Consider the following 22,302-nt stretch of genomic DNA (forward strand, 5'->3'; position numbering starts at 1 on the left):
GACTCAGCCTGCACTATAAAAGCCAATATTTTTCTAAAACAAAGTTCAGTAACACGTACAAATTTAACTGTAAAGAAGAACTCATACTGATTTAAATGTCTACTAAGAAATCATTCATCTCTATCTCACTAGAAAAAGCAACTTACTGAAGGAACCGAGGCAGCTGCATTGGGATCCACGTTTGTACGGAATCTCGTAATATTCTTCATAAGTTCACGGATTTTGTGCTGGATCTTCATCTGCTCTTTCACTGCAATACCTACTTATCTGTCGTATTCTCTAAGAGGACATTATGCTACGAGACGTGGCAGAAAAATGTAATTTTCCTCTTTCCGTCGTCCGTAGAAGTAAAGGTTAAAATGACTCCTTCCAGCGCCATCCTGTTACGTGTCTTACACAACTGCGGTGAATTTCTGCCATGGCATCATTTTCATTGACTTCCTGTTAAATAGCACATATCGGTATGGAATTATTTGTTCTATTTTCATATTGTGGTTTCTATATAGTTGTATTTCCTTCCATAGGCTTAATTTTACTTACCGAATCGCTGAATTGGCTTCTTCAGTGTCTTAGCCTCATTCTTGTTCTATGCAAGTATCATATGGGTATTCATTTATAATGATGATTTTCGCTGATGCGTCGTGCCTTGTGTGCAGGTGCTTGTAACAAAGCCCGACTTCTACAACGAGGAGACTCGGCGCAACCTGTTCAGCACGTTGTCGGAGCTGATCTCTCTGAACATTGTGCCCATCATCAACACCAACGACGCAGTCTCGCCGCCCATGTTCACCACCAACGAGGACTTGGCTGGCGACGGCCGCAAGGTACGGTACAGGTCAATACGTTTTTAAAAATGCTTAGTTCACTGACACACAAGCATCGCACAGCCCTACAAGCGACAGTAATTGCGTTGATAAACGTATATCATCATTAAATGTAAGCTTCAATGATACAACTAAGTAGGGCAAAAAGAAGATCTAAAATATGTTATTTTTTTACGTGAGATAAACAAAACTGTTTATCTGATAATAGCCGGAGATATAAATACAAGGGTGGACCCCCTTGGCAAATGTTATAGATTCTGAATGGGAAAATGTAATAAATAATAGTGAATATAAACTGTAGACATTGTCATTAAATAACGAGATAAGGATAACGATCACTTATTCTTGCATAAACAGGTCCACAAATATAACCACTTAGTTAAAGGCTCTACCATAGTTGCAGGCTGTGTGACAACAAGTAAGAAGACACAACAAATAAGAAGAGACAACACACAACAGTATACATATGCCTTTTCAGACTATTTTCTGTAACTCACGAAATAAAACTAATTCAAAGATAGAAGGTAATTTCTAAACAGAAACAAAATAATCCTGATACAACATTTAAAGTACATTTACTTTAAGAAGAGAACATCTAGTTACTATAATAGAAAAGGCTTGGATAGTATGTAAGTTTAAACTTAACAATGGATAACTAGGAATGGAATAACATGAAGGGGGAAATAATTAAAGCAGCAGCAGAAGCACTTGGCACAAGAAAGAAAAGTCTTTTCAAAATGGGTCTGTCATACTGGATAGATAAAGTACATAGTCTAATTGAAGATAAGAATCATACCTACTTAACAATGTTAAATCCCCTAGATGATCAAGATTTGAGTCTAGATTGTAAAAGAAAAATAGTGATATACTGAAAAGAGACGTCAGGAAATTTAAAAATCATAGTTGGGAATATTTATCACAAACATTGAACAGTTTTTATGAGGAAGACTAGACAAATCATACGAAATAATGAAACATTTAAACAAAGAAGATAAAGACAATCTGTAACTAAGCACAATAGCAGAAGTTAATTGATGGCAATACCTTAAAACACTCTGGACAGATGTGCAAGACGCTCAGATGTTTCTGGCTTAAGTAGATAGCAATGTAGACTTAATAACGCTGGAGGAACTACAGGACACAACTTCTAGCAAGAACAGGATGACTCCAGGATGTGGTAAAATCAATATAGAACTGTTAAAAATGCACCAAATACTGAATAAGTTAGACTACTCGATTTTGTGAAATTATGTTTATATACTAAATGAACTGAGCGTGGTCCAGATACAACCTGTTTATAAGAAATTAAATAGACATGGAAGTGGGAACTACAAAGGTATTAAGCCTTCTAAATGCACATCATAAATTGTGTGCTACAATTAAAAAAAAAGACTATCGCCACTCACGAAACTATGATATCAGATGCTCAACATGGTTTTCACAAAAGAAGAACGTACCCGGACTGTAATTTCGCTATGATACAACTGATAGAAAAACACCATGAATTCAATTTACCAACTTTTTTTACCTTCACTCACTTCCAAAGAGGCGTTTGATAAAGTAAATCGAAACAAACTGTGGAAATTTTTAAGAAACATAGGAATGCCATCTCATTTTGTAAGAGCTATACAAGGCATATAAATGAATAACAAAATACAAATAAAAATAGCTGGTGGTAGACATAATTCGACTGAAATAAAGTAAGGAGTTAGACAAGCGTGTCCCCTTCCACCCACTCTTTCTAATATACTCCTATATCGGCGACGCAACCAAAAAATTGAGTATAGGCAATAATACATTTTAAAACAATATGTATGTTAGTACACTGCTTTTTGCTGACGACCAAGGACTTGTTAGAATGAGAATGACCTACAAGAAACTGCTTTTGATGTAAGTAGAATAGCAAAAGATTTCAACGTGAACCTCTCTATTATGAAGACAAAATCAGTGGCGTTTTCAGGATACCAGTCGATACTAAACAGATAATAGAGCAAGAAAATATATTTAAATACTTATGGTGCGACATGACATATGGGATAAATAATAAAATGTAAAATACATTAGACGTATTCCACTATTTGATGGAACTACTGGGTGGTTATAATTTAAGTGCAGCTGCTCACGGAAGTTAAGTGTGGCTTGTATGTAATTATCATACGGCAGCGACACTCGGTAGATATGCCAATGTGTTACAGCGGAACCGATTTGTATTGGAAAAAAATTAGTTCCAAATTTGGCCACCAGGTGCAAATCTGCCTCTATACAGCAAGCATCTCGTCGACGTCTCTAGTGCTCGTATTTAACAAACTGTATAAGCAGCGGTTACTAATTAAATCAAAATGATACTTTCCTCACTTGGTTGACCTTTTATGCCCACGTCCCCTTCCTAATCAATTACATACGGAAATATTTCTATACGTCTTATTGCATTCACAACGCCACATTTGCACCTAGTGGCCGAAATTGGAACAATTCTTTTCCAAAGTAAATCGGTTCTGCAATAACGCATTATAATATATACTTATTTAGCTGCGATATGAAAGTTACAGCTCACACTGGACCTCTGGAGTAGCTGTACTTTAATTATAACCGCCTATATATGCAAAACTTTGAGAAAGAAAATGGACAGAGATACACTACTAAAAAGAGAATAGAAGCATGCAAAATGAAATTTCCTTCATACCAGGCTACACATACTTTAATGGATAGAGGTAGAAATAACAACACTAGAGCTGGAGTGAATATGCGAAACTTGATTGACACAATAAACAGTTTCATCTAAGAAGGAAAAAACACAAAACATTATATCAGATGCCAGAATCACTGAAAAAATAATGTGATATGCACCAAGAGGCAAAAGATATTTAGGAAGACCAATAAAGAGATAGACTGACCAGATCTGAAAGACGAAACGGACCAAAAGTCCCAACGCATGATGTAGATTATTAATATTAATATTATTATTATTATTAGTATTGTTCAGCCTGAATACCGGAGAAAGCATTTTTAACCCTGTGGGGTCTTATGCCGTCACCTAATGTACATTTAGTGTCCTTATTTACTGAGACACTTTCAGATTAAACGCGCCTTGACTTACACAATTCACTTCCGGTGTCATTAAGTAGCTGTGACAGATATGAATAGCTGAACGAATTTTTGTAACAGCTTCGAAAGACCACAGTGCACTGAAAAAGACGGGAATTAATGTTGACATAGGCGGGTTCTTCTCCCAAAGGAGGTCCTGAATCGTTACGAAATGAGGCGACAGGAATAGCTCTAGCGGGGAGTTCAGTTCAAATATTCATGCAGCGCGGCGGCACTCAAGTGGGAGCTTATCGGCGCCAGTGGCGGACGATCTAAAGTAAACTCGCCGATAGCCGCTATCTCTCAAAGTGTTTGCCCCTGGTGGTGGAAAGTTTCTCCGTCAGGTTGACCCGATAGCAATAGCTCCTTCGCAAACAGCCTTCTTGTCATTTTGTGGCTCGGCTTAATAATTGAAATGCTAGCATTGTAATAGTGACATGATCACCTAAAGTTCAATGTAACTAAGGTAACTAATACAGAGGAAACACTACCTTAAAAGCAGTTATCTCATATCCACGAAGATCTCTCATCGTTTAAGTCAGCTTTCTGAGGAAAGCATCTAGAAGGCATAAAAAAAAAGACGTAAGCAATATTCGTTTGAATGGACATGGATACAGCTAGCACTAAGGAAAGCATACCCGACCTAACAGTAACACGTAACTGTGCTGCAAATGATGTATATGAAGCAGTCAAAACCACTGTGAGTGTTGACACAAAGAGTAAATCTGATATCAAACAGCTCAAGCGGCTTTAGAGGAGAAAACAGGGCACTTATGTGTCACATAGCTAATGTGTTTCTATCTCCTCTAAAAATTCCGTCAATCTTTATACGTAATTTCTTCACACCCTTCATGCAGTGAACCAAAATACCGACAAAATTTCTGAGATTGTTCAGGGATATTTTCTGAACATTTTGCTTTAAAGGAACTGTCGTTTCCAGTGGCTTGTGAAAAGGGAATTGTATCTGAACAGCAATGCAAAACATCGACGGTATGTGTTGTGTGTCTTGTTAGGAAACAAACTTATTCCCGTCACTCACGGATTTAGTCGACTACATTGTTATTTCGCTTGGTAGTGAGGGCGCTTCAATCGGTTTGTCGTGAGTTTTTATCGTGACATTTCACAAGGACACACTGAACCATTTCATAGTACGATGCCCAACTGTATTGAAACCATTCACAATAGGATGCGCTTTCCTTCGCCATCACTCTACTCGTTCACTGTAATGCCTCCGCGTGTTTCCGGTAGCGCTATGGCAATCCAAGTGCAGTAATATCGTGGTCGGGTAATACTTGCTGATAACAATGATGCCCACTTTATTTTTCGCCCTCAAGCTTGCAGTCAGTACTGCTTGTTTCTGCCTCAGATTTGCATTACTAGCAGTGTTAGCTTTTGAATGCGTCAACTATGATAGGTTTACCGATGAAGAGATGATTGCATTCATTGACGGGATGGAAGAGCGGTAATACGACGTTGCGCTGAGCTGTTCTCGCAGCAATGGAAGCCACACTACTTTCGCAGCTGAGAGTTGTTGCAATATTTCGTGTTTCGTTTTATAAGTTTTAATGATAGCCTGTTAAGGCTTTCTCAATTTCGTGAAGGAAGTTTCACAGAAACAAAGGTAAATGGGATAAAAAACCGAATAATCCATTACTGCAGTATTACTTTTTGACGAACCAACGGAGACCACGGATCCGTATACAAAAATACTCTGGAAATACGCCTGAGAAACATCCCAAATTTTTTCGTTGGCTTTTGGATTCATAGCGTATCCTGTAATCAGACATACAGAGTGAGTCAGGAGGAACGCTACATGCTTTGAAGGGTGATGTCTGAATAAAAAAAAGTTATATGAACGTAAGTCCTGTTCTTAACAATTTACAAAGAAATTAATCGTAACAATGGGCAACAGGACAAATGCGGATAGTAGTAAATGAAACATTGTGATTTAGAGAGGAGTATGGGAATACCTGATATGGGCATTGTGATAATAACAAACCAGCCACAGGTATTTTTGTGCCCACTCTCTTTAATGACGTGTTTCGAAAATATCATCAGATTCAATTAAGGGCACACACCATACAATGCACTGAGTCAACTTAAGTGTGTCATATTCCTACTCAATATGGCCCACTTGAGTTGACTCAGTACATTGTACGATGTGTGTTCCCTTAATTGAATCTGATGAGATTTTCGAAACGCGACATTAAAAGAGTGGTTACAAAAGTACCTGTGGCTATTTTACTATTATCACAGCGTCCAACATGGGGGCACACCTCATTCGCGATTTTATATCGCAAATGCAATATTATGATCTAACTTTTTTTTAACTGTGTGCATTTCCTCACAAAAGACGTTCCAAAAGTCCACCGTCAACTGCAATCCATTTTGCAGCTCTTGTAGACAGGTGTTCTGTTGCTAGTTTGAGCTCATTCGTACGGTTCTGTACTTGAGCACACGCATGTAAAATACGAGCTAAAAGTTCCTCCTTTATGTTCATGTTGCGCTCGCAGACTTCGCTCTTAAGCCAACCACACAAACAGAATGCAAGGGATTAAGATCGAATGATCTCGGTGGCCAAGAAACGACTCTCGGCGACGAATCCAACGTCGAGGATACTTTTCACTGAGATACTGTGTCACTGGCCGTACAGTATGTGCAGTCGTGCTGAAAGTACATACGACGTCGCGTTGCCAAAGGAATATCCTCCACGTATTCTGGTGAGACATTTTGAAATAGGTGAAGTTACCGTACCCTGTTAAGACGGCTATCTAAAGGAAATGGACAGATGAGTGGTGTCAGTAATCATTGAAATGGTCAGTAAAGAGTGAGTGATGGTGAAGAAGGAAATACGACTAACGCCCGTGTTTTTCAAACTGCTATATGTTAGATATGGTTAAGAAAACGGCATATGTTCATTTGAAGGCCTTGTTCAGAATCATCAGTACTATCGCGTATCAGAGGATGTATCTCTCCTCCTGACTCATGCCATATGTTGTTTGATGGAAGCTGCCTTGTGTTATGGATAGCCTATGTGTTTTATGATCCATGCGCGCTAGGATCGGGGCAAAACAACGGTCTGTAAGCTTCAACCAGCTCTTTGTTGTCTCTTACATTGTCCCTTTCATTCACATGGCAAATATTATAAAACTCTTTCAGAATTTATATGAACTAATGGTGAATTAAATACAGTCAACAACATTTCGGTTGAATATATTGCAACTCTTCGCATTTCGCTGCCTTAGACTTTTAGTTACTCTTTCGTACGAACTAAACACACAGAGTTCTACCATGCAATACTTATGAAACCTTAGAAAGTCCATCGTGTGACCACACGTCTGTACTCATTCTTTAACACCCTATTTTGGTCAGTTTTAAGATCATCTTCAAGTTATAGAAATTTTACTTCTTATATGACACAAAGACACTCTTAATAGTGACAAAAATTAGCAGTACAACAAATTTATAACTTAAAAATTGTTCAAATACTTACAGAAATATGTAAAGCGGTCATTCACATCTTTCTCTAAATTTCGGGGTGGTTTGAGAAACACTATAGCAATACTCAGACCTTTCCAGAAGTCAAATAAGAAATCGAAATATTTTATTAGGCACGCCAAACATCAAGCGCTAATACTCCTGAATGAAAACATTGAAATATTAGGACAGATGTAATTTAAAAGCACAAAGTGCCAAAGACGAAACAATAATTTAGAAACAGTCGTTTTCTGTAATTTCAAGGCTAAATACTTTCATACGCGTGAATATTACCTACACCTGGTACATAATGCGACAGTTATCAGTGGACATATCCATCTAACGCTCTATTCGTGCAGTACATAACCAATCAATTCAAAGACAGTTCACAGCAAAGCTATATTTGTTTCCTTCATAATTCCTACACTCCTGGAAATTGAAATAAGAACACCGTGAATTCATTGTCCCAGGAAGGGGAAACTTTATTGACACATTCCTGGGGTCAGATACATCACATGATCACACTGACAGAACCACAGGCACATAGACACAGGCAACAGAGCATGCACAATGTCGGCACTAGTACAGTGTATATCCACCTTTCGCAGCAATGCAGGCTGCTATTATCCCATGGAGACGATCGTAGAGACGCTGGATGTAGTCCTGTGGAACGGCTTGTCATGCCATTTCCACCTGGCGCTTCAGTTGGACCAGCGTTCGTGCTGGACGTGCAGACCGCGTGAGACGACGCTTCATCCAGTCCCAAACATGCTCAATGGGGGACAGATCCGGAGATCTTGCTGGCCAGGGTAGTTGACTTACACCTTCTAGAGCACGTTGGGTGGCACGGGATACATGCGGACGTGCATTGTCCTGTTGGAACAGCAAGTTCCCTTGCCGGTCTAGGAATGGTAGAACGATGGGTTCGATGACGGTTTGGGTGTACCGTGCACTATTCAGTGTCCCCTCGACGATCACCAGTGGTGTACGGCCAGTGTAGGAGATCGCTCCCCACACCATGATGCCGGGTGTTGGCCCTGTGTGCCTCGGTCGTATGCAGTACTGATTGTGGCGCTCACCTGCACGGCGCCAAACACGCATACGACCATCATTGGCACCAAGGCAGAAGCGACTCTCATCGCTGAAGACGACACGTCTCCATTCGTCCCTCCATTCACGCCTGTCGAGACACCACTGGAGGCGGGCTGCACGATGTTGGGGCGTGAGCGGAAGACGGCCTAACGGTGTGTGGGACCGTAGCCCAGCTTCATGGAGACGGTTGCGAATGGTCCTCGCCGATACCCCAGGAGCAACAGTGTCCCTAATTTGCTGGGAAGTGGCGGTGCAGTCCCCTACGGCACTGCGTAGGATCCTACGGTCTTGGCGTGCATCCGTGCGTCGCTGCGGTCCGGTCGCAGGTCGACGGGCACGTGCACCTTCCGCCGACCACTGGCGACAACATCGATGTACTGTGGAGACCTCACGCCCCACGTGTTGAGCAATTCGGCGGTACGTCCACCCGGCCTCCCGCATGCCCACTATACGCCCTCGCTCAAAGTCCGTCAACTGCACATACGGTTCACGTCCACGCTGTCGCGGCATGCTACCAGTGTTAAAGACTGCGATGGAGCTCCGTATGCCACGGCAAACTGGCTGACACTGACGGCGGTGGTGCACAAATGCTGCGCAGCTAGCGCCATTCGACGGCCAACACCGCGGTTCCTGGTGTGTCCGCTGTGCCGTGCGTGTGATCATTGCTTGTACAGCCCTCTCGCAGTGTCCGGAGCAAGTATGGTGGGTCTGACACACCGGTGTCAATGTGTTCTTTTTTCCATTTCCAGGAGTGTATGTTCTCGTGTCCATAGGCTGCATCTTAGCGTGTTTCTAAAACAAACATTCACTGATGCATCTACAAAGCCGGCGGCTTACTACCAACTTAGTCCCTATAATACCCAAGTCACAACTGTCCCTCGTCTAGAACAGACACAGTGATTCTTTTTCCAATTTTATTTCTAAACACAGACGATAACTTCATTTTTACTTTTATAATTTCCGTATCGAATCACTTTACAGATCAGTTTATAATATAATTCCACTTCAGGTTCTGTCCGTGCTTTTCTGACCACATTACGAAGTCTCTTCAATGTTGTAGGGTATTAATGTCCCACTGAAAGCCGTACACGGTCGTTAAGTGGTTTACTTAACGTAGCTTTAACAAGATCATAGTTGACATCTTGGGTTGTCGGGTGGTCTTCCGGATATCAGCGTCGTACTTGCACGATATTTCGGTAGCGTAACTCTTTACCTGAGTCTCAGGTCGCACCTGATGAAGCCTGAAGAATTACAACATCATAGTTTTCATTCTTCCTTATCTCAGAAACTGGAGTATCAACGATGAACATAAACTATAATACACTCCTGGAAATGGAAAAAAGAACACATTGACACCGGTGTGTCAGACCCACCATACTTGCTCCGGACACTGCGAGAGGGCTGTACAAGCAATGATCACACGCACGGCACAGCGGACACACCAGGAACCGCGGTGTTGGCCGTCGAATGGCGCTAGCTGCGCAGCATTTGTGCACCGCCGCCGTCAGTGTCATCCAGTTTGCCGTGGCATACGGAGCTCCATCGCAGTCTTTAACACTGGTAGCATGCCGCGACAGCGTGGACGTGAACCGTATGTGCAGTTGACGGACTTTGAGCGAGGGCGTATAGTGGGCATGCGGGAGGCCGGGTGGACGTACCGCCGAATTGCTCAACACGTGGGGCGTGAGGTCTCCACAGTACATCGATGTTTTCGCCAGTGGTCGGCGGAAGGTGCACGTGCCCGTCGACCTGCGACCGGACCGCAGCGACGCACGGATGCACGCCAAGACCGTAGGATGCTACGCAGTGCCGTAGGGGACCGCACCGCCACTTCCCAGCAAATTAGGGACACTGTTGCTCCTGGGGTATCGGCGAGGACCATTCGCAACCGTCTCCATGAAGCTGGGCTACGGTCCCACACACCGTTAGGCCGTCTTCCGCTCACGCCCCAACATCGTGCAGCCCGCCTCCAGTGGTGTCGCGACAGGCGTGAATGGAGGGACGAATGGAGACGTGTCGTCTTCAGCGATGAGAGTCGCTTCTGCCTTGGTGCCAATGATGGTCGTATGCCTGTTTGGCGCCGTGCAGGTGAGCGCCACAATCAGGACTGCATACGACCGAGGCACACAGGGCCAACACCCGGCATCATGGTGTGGGGAGCGATCTCCTACACTGGCCGTACACCACTGGTGATCGTCGAGGGGACACTGAATAGTGCACGGTACATCCAAAGCGTCATCGAACCCATCGTTCTACCATTCCTAGACCGGCAAGGGAACTTGCTGTTCCAACAGGACAATGCACGTCCGCATGTATCCCGTGCCACCCAACGTGCTCTAGAAGGTGTAAGTCAACTACCCTGGCCAGCAAGATCTCCGGATCTGTCCCCCATTGAGCATGTTTGGGACTGGATGAAGCGTCGTCTCACGCGGTCTGCACGTCCAGCACGAACGCTGGTCCAGCTGAGGCGCCAGGTGGAAATGGCATGGCAAGCCGTTCCACAGGACTACATCCAACATCTCTACGATCGTCTCCATGGGAGAATAGCAGCCTGAATTGCTGCGAAAGGTGGATATACACTGTACTAGTGCCGACATTGTGCATGCTCTGTTGCCTGTGTCTATGTGCCTGTGGTTCTGTCAGTGTGATCATGTGATGTATCTGACCCCAGGAATGTGTCAATAAAGTTTCCCCTTCCTGGGACAATGAATTCACGGTGTTCTTATTTCAATTTCCAGGAGTGTATTATTATAATAATCTTAGCCAAAGTAATACTAACATTAAAAGTAACTCAATAAGAAGTAGAGTATTGGGAAGGGGTGAGACCCCTGCCCTCCCCTCCTCAGGTGATCGAGTGAACCTAACCATACAAAGAAATACGATAGTTACGGTGTACGTGAATGAGATACATTAAAATTTGGATAATGTCGACATAGAATTGCAACATACAAAACATATGACATCCATAAGAGAGATTATAAGTACATTCTTCGAATGATTTACTATGCAGCGTGAGACTATATACCTTTCAATAGTCTTCAAATCACTGAATGCCTTGTCCTCCACATATCACGTAAATTGTTTAAAACACGTTGTTATGCCTTAATGTCAAAAATGAGAACAAATTCGAGAAGTCAGTATATTCTTGTATAAACACACATATATTCTTAGAAAGTAAGAAAAATTACCTATACCACAGAAGTAATATAAAATATGAATTTCAGATTTCTCATCTCATTCTGCTGAGAATTATAGAACACCGAATTTTGGAAATATATTATTTTTAAATAACTTCTCCATAAAATATATGTTTTTTGTTTATATCGAAGATGATATTATGGACTATGTATAGAATAAAAAATATATACGACTTGGACAGTAACGATAACAAACACAAAGAAACCACATCGGGCCCATAGTTGTTTGATGATACATTCGATTTAAAAATAAGAAAAGCAGAGCAATAACATAAATTTTTTGGATGTGCTGCTAGGATAGAATTACAACACACTAACGTATAAATGAGTTCACCGACGGCGTACATTGTTCAGCAGCTCCTGACTGTAAATCTCTTTCTTAATTTTGTGACCGTACAAGATTACTTAATCGTTGGTGCACTGCTCATCCATCTTAGACAACGTACAACTTCATAACATAAAGCAGAATAAAAGACTAACAGGAGTGCTTTAAAGCAGTCGATAGGTCGATAGGCCACTGAAGTGAGTAGCGTCAGAATTTAATGAAGGAGCTACCTGACGTGTAAGCGACGGTACACAGGAACGTCCGCCTGGTTTTCATGAATATGGGAGCGGGGTCCCAGAATAGCGCCGCCGTGCAGCGTTCGTGAGCGCAGCCCGCGCCTCCTCTCGATTCCTGAGGACAAGAAGCACCTATATCTACATCTACATGACTGCTCCGTAATTCAGACTGAAGCACCTGGCAGGCAGTTCACGGAACCACCTTCAGGCCTCTGGTTTCTCTTACTTTTTACGATGATAATTTCTCCCTGTGTAGGAGGGCGGCCGGCCGGTGTGGCTGAGCGGTTCTAGGCGCTTCAGTCAGGAACCGCGCGAGCGCTACGGTTGGAGGTTCGAGTCCTGTCTCGGGCATGGATGTGTGTGATGTCCTTAGGCTAGTTAGGTTTAAGTAGTTCTAAGTTCTGGGGAACTGATGATCTCAGATGTTAAGTCCCATAGTGCTCAGAGCCATTTGAGCCATTTGTTGGAGGGCATCAACAAAATGTGTTCTCATTCGGAGGCGAGAGCTGGAGATTGAAATATCGTGACAAGATCTAGATGCAAAGAAAAATGCCTTTAATATGATCAAGAATTATGACGTTCTCGGAAAATGAACAACTCTTCTGTAAAAATCAACATGGATTCCGCAAAAAGAGATCCTGCGAAACACAGCTCGCTCTGTTCGTCCATGAGATCCACAGCGTAGTGGACAACGGCGCTCAGGCTGATGCCGTGTTCCTTGATTTCAGTAAGACATTTGACACCGTCCCGCATTGCCGTTTAATGGAAAAAATACGAGCTTATGGGGTGTCGGAGCACACCTGAGATTGGATTCAAGACTTTCTTGCAGATAGAACTAAATACGTCGCTCTTAATGGAACTAAATCGACACATGTAAAGATAGTATCCGGAGTACCACAGGGAAGTGAGATAGTACCCTTGTTGTTCACAATATAAAATGGTTCAAATGGCTCTGAGCACTATGGGACTCAACTTCTGAGGTCACTAGTCCCCTAGAACTTAGAACTAGTTAAACCTAACTAACCTAAAGACATCACACACATCCATGCCCGAGGCAGGATTCGAACCTGTGACCGTAGCGGTCACGTGGTTCCAGACTGCAGCGCCTAGAACCGCACGGCCACTTCGGCCGGCTTCACAATATATATAAATGATCTAATAGAAAGCGTCGGATGCTCTTTAAGGATATTCCCAGATGATGCAGTTATTTATACCAAAGTAGCAACGCCAGAAGATAATAAGAATTTGCAGAACGACCTGCAGAGAATTGATGAATGGTGCAGACTCTGACAGTTGACGCTGAACGTAAATAAATGTAACATATTGCTCATGCATAGGAAAAGAAATCCACTGCTGCAGTACACTACTGATGACAAACAGCTGGAGACAGCGTCTGCCGTAAAACATCTAGGCGTAACTATCCAGAACGGTCTTAAGTGGAATGACCATATAAAACTGATAGTGGGAAAAGTAGACACAAGATTCAGATTCATCGGAAGAATCTTAAGGGAATGTAACTCATCCACGACGGTATTGGCTTGTAATGTGCCTGTTCGCATGATTCTTGAGTATTGTTCATCTATCTGGGATCTCTATCAGGTAGGGCTGATAGAGGAGATAGAGAAGATCCAACGAAGAGTGGCGCGTTTCGTCACGGGATCGTTTAGCTGGCGAGAGAGCGTTACGGTGATGCTAAACAAACTTCATTGGCAGACGTTACAAGAGAGACGTTGTGCATCACGGAGAGATTTACTATTGAAATTTCGGGACGGCACTTTTCAGGAAGAGTCGGGCAACATATTACTTCCCCCCATATACATCTCGCGTATTGACCACGAGGAGAAAATTCGAGAAATTAGAGCCAATACAGAGGCCTACCGACAATCACTCTTCCCACGCACTATTCGTGAGTGGAGTAAAGTTAGAGGGCTCAGATAGTGGTACCGAAAGTACCCTCCGCCACACAGCATTAGGTGGCTTGCGAAATATGATGTAGATGTAGATGGATGATTTAGTGATTGCTACGCCAACTCGTGTACCATACCCGTGACACTCCCTCCCCTATTTCGCGATAATACAAAACGAGCTGCCCTTCTTCGAAATTTTTCTCTCTTTTCCGTCAGTCCTATCTCGTAACGATCCCACATCGCGCAGCGATATTCCTGAATAGGACGAACAAGCGTAATGTAGGCGGTCAGTTTAGTAGACCTGTTGCATCTTGCAAGTATTCCGCGATTGAAACGCAACCTTTGATTCGCCTTCCCCACAAAATTATCAATGAGGTCTTTCTAGTTTAAGCTGATATTAATTGAAATCTCTAGGTATTTAGTTGAACTGACTGCTTTTGTATTTGTGTGATTTATTGTGTAACCGAAATTTAACGGTCTCCTTTTAGAACTCAAGTAGATGAGTTCACACTTTTCAGTATTTGGAATTCTGTTGTTGCAAGCTGAGACGCCGGTTCGAGTACAATGCAGACGGAATGCCCTATCAATCACCGTTTCCGACAAGACTCTTGTTATACCCTTGCTTGAAGCGACTTCTCACTGTAGACTTACGAATGACAGTATCATTTATTGTAAATAGGGATACACGCAGAGATATAGAGATATTTGAAAGCTTAATGAACTAAGAAATTGGAAAATGCCTACATAATCTGTTCTCTTGGAAATTTGATGGAATGGACAATATGTAAAGACTGTTACGATTGGTGGTGGTGTTTGTAAATATAAAGACATCGAGAACTGGAGTTAATCCCTTTTGGCATGCGGTGATCTTAGCTGCGGGCACTATTCGACTTACAACAATATTGTTCAGAACCGCTACGTAAATAAGGAATGTTGCGACTGCAATGATCTTTATACCAGAGGAAAGTACGTGATGGTACGCAAAGAATTAGTTTTATATAACTGTACCTCATCTTGGATTCTTGTAGTTAAGTATGGTGTGAAGGATTACAATTACGAACAATTTCAAGTGCAACCATCACAAACATAACATTGTGAGGAAGACGAACCAAAGACTGAATTTTATTTTCCGAACACAGATGCATCAGTTCTACTAAAGAGACTACCTACAGTACGCCTGATCATCATTTGCTGGTGTACTTCTGCGTGATGGGGGATCTGTACCAGACAAGATTGACGGAGGACATCGAAAGAGTTCAACAAACGGAAGCTCGTTTTGTATTATCGCGAATTATGGGACAGAGTATTATGATGTGACACGCGAGTTGGTGGTGGCAGTCACTAAAACAACGACGTTTCCCATTGTGGGGAGATCCTTTTAAGAAATTTCTGTCACTAACTTTCTCCTCATAGGGCGAAAATATTTTGTGACGCCATTTATCAAAGGGAAAAATGATCGTTGTAATAAAATAAGAGAAATCTGAGCTCGGAAGGAAGGATTTAAGTGTTCCTTTTTCTCGCGCGCTGTCCGAGAGTGGGACGGTAGAGACATAGTCTGAAGGCGGTGCGACAAACACTCTGGTAGGCACGTAAGAATAAGTTACAGAGTCGTAGATGTAGAAATTCCCAACTATTGCAGTCGAATTCTTTAAATGACGTGGTACAAAGATGTCATGGATGCGTTCCTGAAAAATCTCTCTCCTTGGGGTCTGATCCTACGAAGCGATAATATTGTTTCCGGAAGATGCGTAACGAACAAGTTATCGTCCAGTCGTAATCACGGATATTTGGATGAGTTACCTGTCAGTAGCCCAAGAAATAGGTGGTACCTGCTACGGTTCCTTCACATTCCTCGTCGCATATCTTGTGCATTACTCTGTAGACAGGTAAAGTGGCTTGGTTGAGGAAGAAGCACCTTTGGTTCTGAAATGTACCTGACGTTAGCCAAGCTGTCGACTGCAACACGGAAGAACAGTGATTACCATTCTGTATACAGACTGCAGCGGCTCCATTAAACTCTGGGATGTATGTGGCTAATACGAAAGCACAGACTGAAGCGGGTTTCGTCCGAAAATACTGCAGGTTGTCACACACGAAGCCAGCAGTGGCTTGCAGTCTGAATTGCACGAGGTTTTTTGACAATGAAAGTCGATGAAATAACGTACGCGCTACTGCTAATAGCTCAGCCCATATCACATAGCATCAGAAAGTCGACGCGGACAGGTCAACACAGGATGCAGCGCTCCATCAACCAGCCAGAGTTTTGACCGTCTCCGCCGTGACAACACGGTGGCGGTCATCTCGTGCCACTACATGGTCATGTACCAGTTCGTTACTACCAACACTCTTTTCCCCTGTTGAAAGGTACTAAACATGCATCACTGTCGCAGAAATAAGTCATGTACATGCGGAAATGCTACTGTGTGAATAACACAATTCAAATTTCCGGAACTCACTATCCCGGCAGAATCTGTCATCGGTTATGGCGGCCTTCTTTTGCGTACATGAGGCGTTTGACGTTTTTCACCTCATTTGAAGATTATTCAGAGGTTAAGCCTAGCTTTTCTAGGCACATAAAGGCTTCTTCATATCAGATCGTAGCTCCACTAAACGAGAAAACTGCAAGAGGGCGAATGTTTAGCTGATGATCAAGTTAACACAGCTGTCGAGCTCTCCAAGATGATTCAGAGAGCAACGGAGAAAATCTTTCAGCAAAGTTTATACTGGAAGAGGCAAAGGAAAAGATAAAAACAGCACAAAAAAGAAAAGAGGTAAGAATTGGTCGAAGAGTTTGCATGGAGCATCTCACGTGCTTCTTAACGAAGTTGTAGTTGAAGAACCAAACTAATACCTTTCCGTGCTGATAATGTGGTAAACGTATTTCAATTCTCCGTAATAAAGCTACTGAACTAAGTCCATAAGACATAAATTACCCGCACAATCAAAACTGTAAACTGACATACCCTCGATCATCGTATCGGCAATCCATCGAGCTACGTTGCCGATCCCGAATAATCAAATAACGGGCAAATTACAGCGGACCAAAGACTGACTTCTAACGCATTTCAGTAAACATACGGTGTTCACAGTTGCACAATGGCGTGACAGTACCAAGGTGGCAGAGTTGAGGCATGCTGCTTAACGTTTACTGTCCAACACAGTAGAGAAGCCATTTTATTAAACCACTTGACTAAACAATGACGTCAACTCACGATTGGTTACTAAATCATTCTGTACTCTAAGGGGTATAGAAAGCTCTTTGAGATCTGGTGCAACGTAGAGTTCCGGTTCTTCTCAATTACTAGGCGGGATGGCAGTGGTATAGATGGGTGTCCTATTCAGTATAATTCAGAGCAGGTTATCAATTTCAGTCCTGGCTTGACAACGAAGGAACCTCGAGAAACCGCTGCTCAGAACCAGAAGAAGATAATCATTTTAATCTATGTATTGAACAGTGTCGTCCGTTGATTGAGACAAATGTTAAATTGAAGACTTTCTCTTATGTAGACACGTATGAAGGTATGTGTGTGTGTGTGTGTGTTTGTGGTATAATATATGTACACATGTATGAGTGTGTGGTGTAATGTGTGGAACTGTGTGGTGTTAAGGGATGTAGACATAAATGAGGATATAAGTGTGTGATATAATGTTTGGAAGCGTGTGTGATTGTCGTAGACCTCTGTTAAGGTATGTAGACATGTATCAGGGTATGAGTGAATGGTGTAATGTGTGAAAGTGTGTGTAATGTTAGTTATTACTGCCATGTGCAGAAGAACTCGCCACTCCATTAAATTACTGCGCCAGTGCAAAGCAGCCTCAAGAGAAAATCCTGGATCTAAGAAGCACTCCTATGCGTCTTCATTCTACCTTTCATCAGTCTGCTGACTGCTTCGATGCGGCCCCCCACAAATTGCTCTCCTGTGCCAACCTCTTCATCTCAGATTAGCACTTGCAACCGACGTCCTCAATTATTTGCGGCATGTATTCCAACCTCTGCCTTCTTTTACAGTTTTCGCCCTCTACAGCTCCGCCTAATATATTGGAAATAATTCCCTGATGTCTTAACAGATGTCCTACCATTCTGCACCTTCTCCTTGTCAGTGATTTCCACATTTTCCTTTCCTCTCCGATTATGCGCAGAACCTCCTCTTTCGCTACCTTATCAGTCTGCCTAATTTTCAACATTCGCCTGTAGCACCACATCTCAAATGTTTCGATTCCCTTCTGTTCTGGTTTTTCCCACAGACCATGCTTCATTACCACACAATGCTGTGTTGCAAACGTAGGAGTACATTCTCTGAAATTTCTTCCTAAAACTGAGGCCTATGTTCGATACTAGTAGACTTCTCTTGACCAGGAATGCCCTTTTTGCCAGTGCTAACGTGCTCTTGACGTCCTCCTTGCTCCGTCTGTCATTGGTTATTTTGCTGCCTAGGTAGCAGAATCCTTAACTTCATCTTCCTCCTGACCGTCAATCTCGGTACTCTCATTTCTGCTACATCTCATTACTCTCGTCTTCCTTCAATTTATTCTCAATACATGTTCTGTACTCAACAGATTGCTCATTCCATTCAGCATGTGATTCTCCCTCACTTTCTCTGAGGGTAGCAATGTCATCAGCGAATCGTATCATTGATATCTTTTGACCTTGAATTTTAATTCCAGTCCTGAACCTTTCTTTTATTCCCATAATTACCTCTTCTATATACAGACTGAACAGTATAGGGGAAAGACTACTTTTCTGTCTTACACCGTTTTCTTCCGAGAGCTTCGTTCTCAGTCGTCAGGTCTTATTGTTTTCTCTTGGCTTTTGTACATGTTGTATCTTATCCCCATTTTTCTCAAAATTTCGAACATCCTGGACTATTTTACATTGTCGGATGATTTTTCCAGGTCGAAAAATCCTATGAACGTGTCTTGATTTTTCTTTACTCTTGCTTCCACTATCAATCGCAATGTCAGAATTGCGTCGCTGGTGCCTTAGCCTTTTCTAAACCCAAACGTAGTCTCATCAAAAACATCCTCAATTTTCTTTTCCGTTCTACTGTATATTATATTTGTCAGCAAACTTGGATGAATGAGCTGTTAAGCTGATTGTGCGATAATTCTCGCAATTTGCAGCTCTTGCAGTCTTCCGAACTGTGTAGAAGATATTTTTCCAAAAGTCAGATGGTATGTCGCCAGACTCATACATTCTACACACTAACGCTAATAGTGGTTTTGTTGTTACTATTACTAAACGAAATCGTACGTGAAGGTAAAAGAAACGTACGGAAATTAACCCATTCGTTTCCATTTCCCGGAGATGAGAAAGGATACGGGCAGTTATCACAGAAATACGGTGCAGACTTGCAGGCACATGGCAAACAGCAGTGGCTAAGTGGTGTCGGAAGAGAGAGCGCTAATATTGCGAGCTCCAGTGAGGAAACAGCCTTGCAGTTCCGCCATGCGTGCTCATCATCCGGCGCGACCTAAATCTCTGCTGCATTAGCGGGTCACAAATCTAAATTCAGAGAGGCCGCACAAAAAGACGAACGCCGCTCGCTTCCGAGTAGTTAGCACGCCATGACTATGCATCAGGCGAGTGAATATTCCACTGTACTATCTGTAAATGGAACGTGAAATTACACACCTCTGCTTCCATTTGTGTGTGATGTTTCCTCTTCCCTACTGTATATTAATGAAATTTCAACCATCTTCGCTACGATACGTCACTTTTAATTACTGCGGACCGTGCAGTCCAGTTTATCTGGCATGTCTGTGTTCCGCGTTTCCAAAGAGAGAAAAAATAAGAACCTTGCACGTTATCGATCAGTGTTTAGTGTAGTAGTTTCTCGCATACCTATTTCGGTTTCCAGACTGAGTATGTAGTCCTACAGTTTAAACAGTACACCTTTTGAAAGGGACAGTCCAAGCGTCGAGTCCTTGAACGGCAAACCGCTTTAATCGCTCCATAAGTTTTATGTTGCTCCAGAAACGTAGATTTTACTCCCTTCGGACGCATCCCGTATTGGGTAGCCCACAGCAGTAGTAAATTAAATTGATTAATATGAGTTTTAGAGGACGTTTACACCAATGTAACTTACAGATAACTTTCTACTTACGTTGCCATTACTGAAAAGCCGAAAATAAATTTATTTCTTAAAAAGCACATGACACAAAAGGCTTCCATCATCGACGATGCATTGCTGAAGACGATCGCGAAAGTTCTTCGTTAGATTTTCAATAATTTCCTTAGGAATTGCCTGTATGTCGACCAGGATTACGGCTTCCAACTGTTAAGTATCGTGAAGCCACCTTGAAAAATCTATGCTCCTGAGGCGACCTTAGAGAGAAAAATCATTCAACCTCCTGATTTTTCTGTGTCTTTATCTCAAGAACAAATGTTTTTTTATGGCGACTGCATGATACCACTATGTTTCAGCCCGCAGTCCGGACAGGGATAGAGGTCATCCATCAAGAAATGATTGAGAACGTAATGAGCAGCTTCTGCGATCGTGTTAAGCAACGCTTACCGATGATGGAAGCCATTTTCGTGATGTACATTTTGACCAATAAACTTGTGCTAAGCTTTTCAGTAATGGCAATACCTGTTGAACAATTACCTATAAGCTACATTGGTGTTAAAATACTATAAACCTCGTAATAACCAAATGAAAATGTGCTATGCACGTGGGCCATATTGTATAATCCGCTTTCGATCTTGTGTACGCATCATTACATCTATGAATAACACTTCTTAATCATACCTACCTTTCACAAGTGCTTCTGAATTTTTTTATCTCTTTGACGGTATTTGGAGAGGACTTTCAACTATTCGAATCCCTCACGGCAACACTTCTGAGAAATGATCACTTGCAATGGTTCGCGCGGCTCCCCCCGTCGGACGTTAGAGTCCTCCCTCGGGCATGGGTGTGTCTGTGTGTGTGTGTGTGTGTGTGTGTGTGTGTCTGTTGTCCTTAGCGTAAGTTACTTTAAGTTAGATTAATTAGTGTGTAGGCCTAGGGACCGATGAGCTCAGCAGTTTGGTCCCATAGGACCACAAATTTCCAATAATCACTTCTTACTCGGTAGTGACCGAGATTCAAATTAATGGCACAGAGCACTTTATAACCACTATAGCAGAGAACTTATTTCTTACTTTAATTGGATTTTTAGTGATTCTGAAGTCAGGATACAGACTATAGCTCTTTGTCCGGGGAAGATAGGAGCAGATATCCTTCTTTTGAGAACAGTGGTCTAGCAGTTGAATTGTCTTACTGTTCCAACAGTGTCTCACGTACTGATGGAGAGTGATAAAGCTGAAGACGCCCGCATTTCATTTCGACATTTTGTTAGTACATCAGTCAAGTTTCGAGGGATAAGGCACTGCCCCCTACTCCAGAGATTATATCGTGTGACTTCCAAGGAATATAGGCGCGAACTCCAGTAGTCTATTGCCAGACCAATACTCATTTTCACTGAAAGTTGGACAGAGCCACATATCCATCTCTTTGTCACACCGTACTTGGTTTCTAAAGAAGCAGTCTCCAAACGGACGCCATTGGAGATAACAGTATCAAAAAACAACATTGGCCTAAGAGGCCATAGAAGATAGCTAACCCCGTTGTCGTCGCCACCAGACGAATCCCAAGTACGTTTATAGCAAGTCAACTTGAATTTCATCATTTCTTGCGAGATATGTGCAAATATTGTTAAAAGAGAAGTGCTTTCATGAAAAATTCATTCATACACAGAATACGGTATATTCACGCAATTGAGATACTGAGAAACCAGTCGTCATCTCAGTTTGAGTCTGTAAACGAATACCCTAAATTTTTTGTTAAAAGAATTATTTTACTGTATATAACCTCTCATTGAACTGTGACTTTAGCAAAATTTGTCATTCAAAATTTTTCTCAAAGGTGATGCAATCTGGTCTACTATTCGGTTCTACTTCATTCCCTGCCAACAAACAGTCTCGTGACTGAATTCCAGAGAGAACGAGCACCACCTCCGTTATGAACGTGGCTGCTAAACATATCCTTACTGTGCGTCCAGTCTGCTGGCTAAGCTACTGAATTCCTCACACACAAACAGTTTACTTTGCCGTTACAAATTTTCCCACATATTTATTTCTCGTAGGTTTACGAGTATTTAGCGTACTGACTGTCCCCATAC

The 22,302-nt window shown here is 42.4% G+C and overlaps 1 protein-coding gene across 1 annotated transcript in view; it reads left to right on the forward strand.

Moving 5' to 3' along the window:
- LOC124548628 (delta-1-pyrroline-5-carboxylate synthase) overlaps nt 1-22,302 on the forward strand; it is a 201,280-nt gene that overhangs the window by 64,226 nt on the left and 114,752 nt on the right. The window contains exon 5 of the mRNA XM_047125184.1: nt 657-824. Within this exon, the coding sequence (XP_046981140.1) occupies nt 657-824 (168 nt within the window). The remainder of the gene's footprint in view (nt 1-656; nt 825-22,302) is intronic.

Source organism: Schistocerca americana, chromosome 1 (assembly GCF_021461395.2).
Source record: "Schistocerca americana isolate TAMUIC-IGC-003095 chromosome 1, iqSchAmer2.1, whole genome shotgun sequence".
NCBI lineage: Eukaryota > Metazoa > Arthropoda > Insecta > Orthoptera > Acrididae > Schistocerca > Schistocerca americana.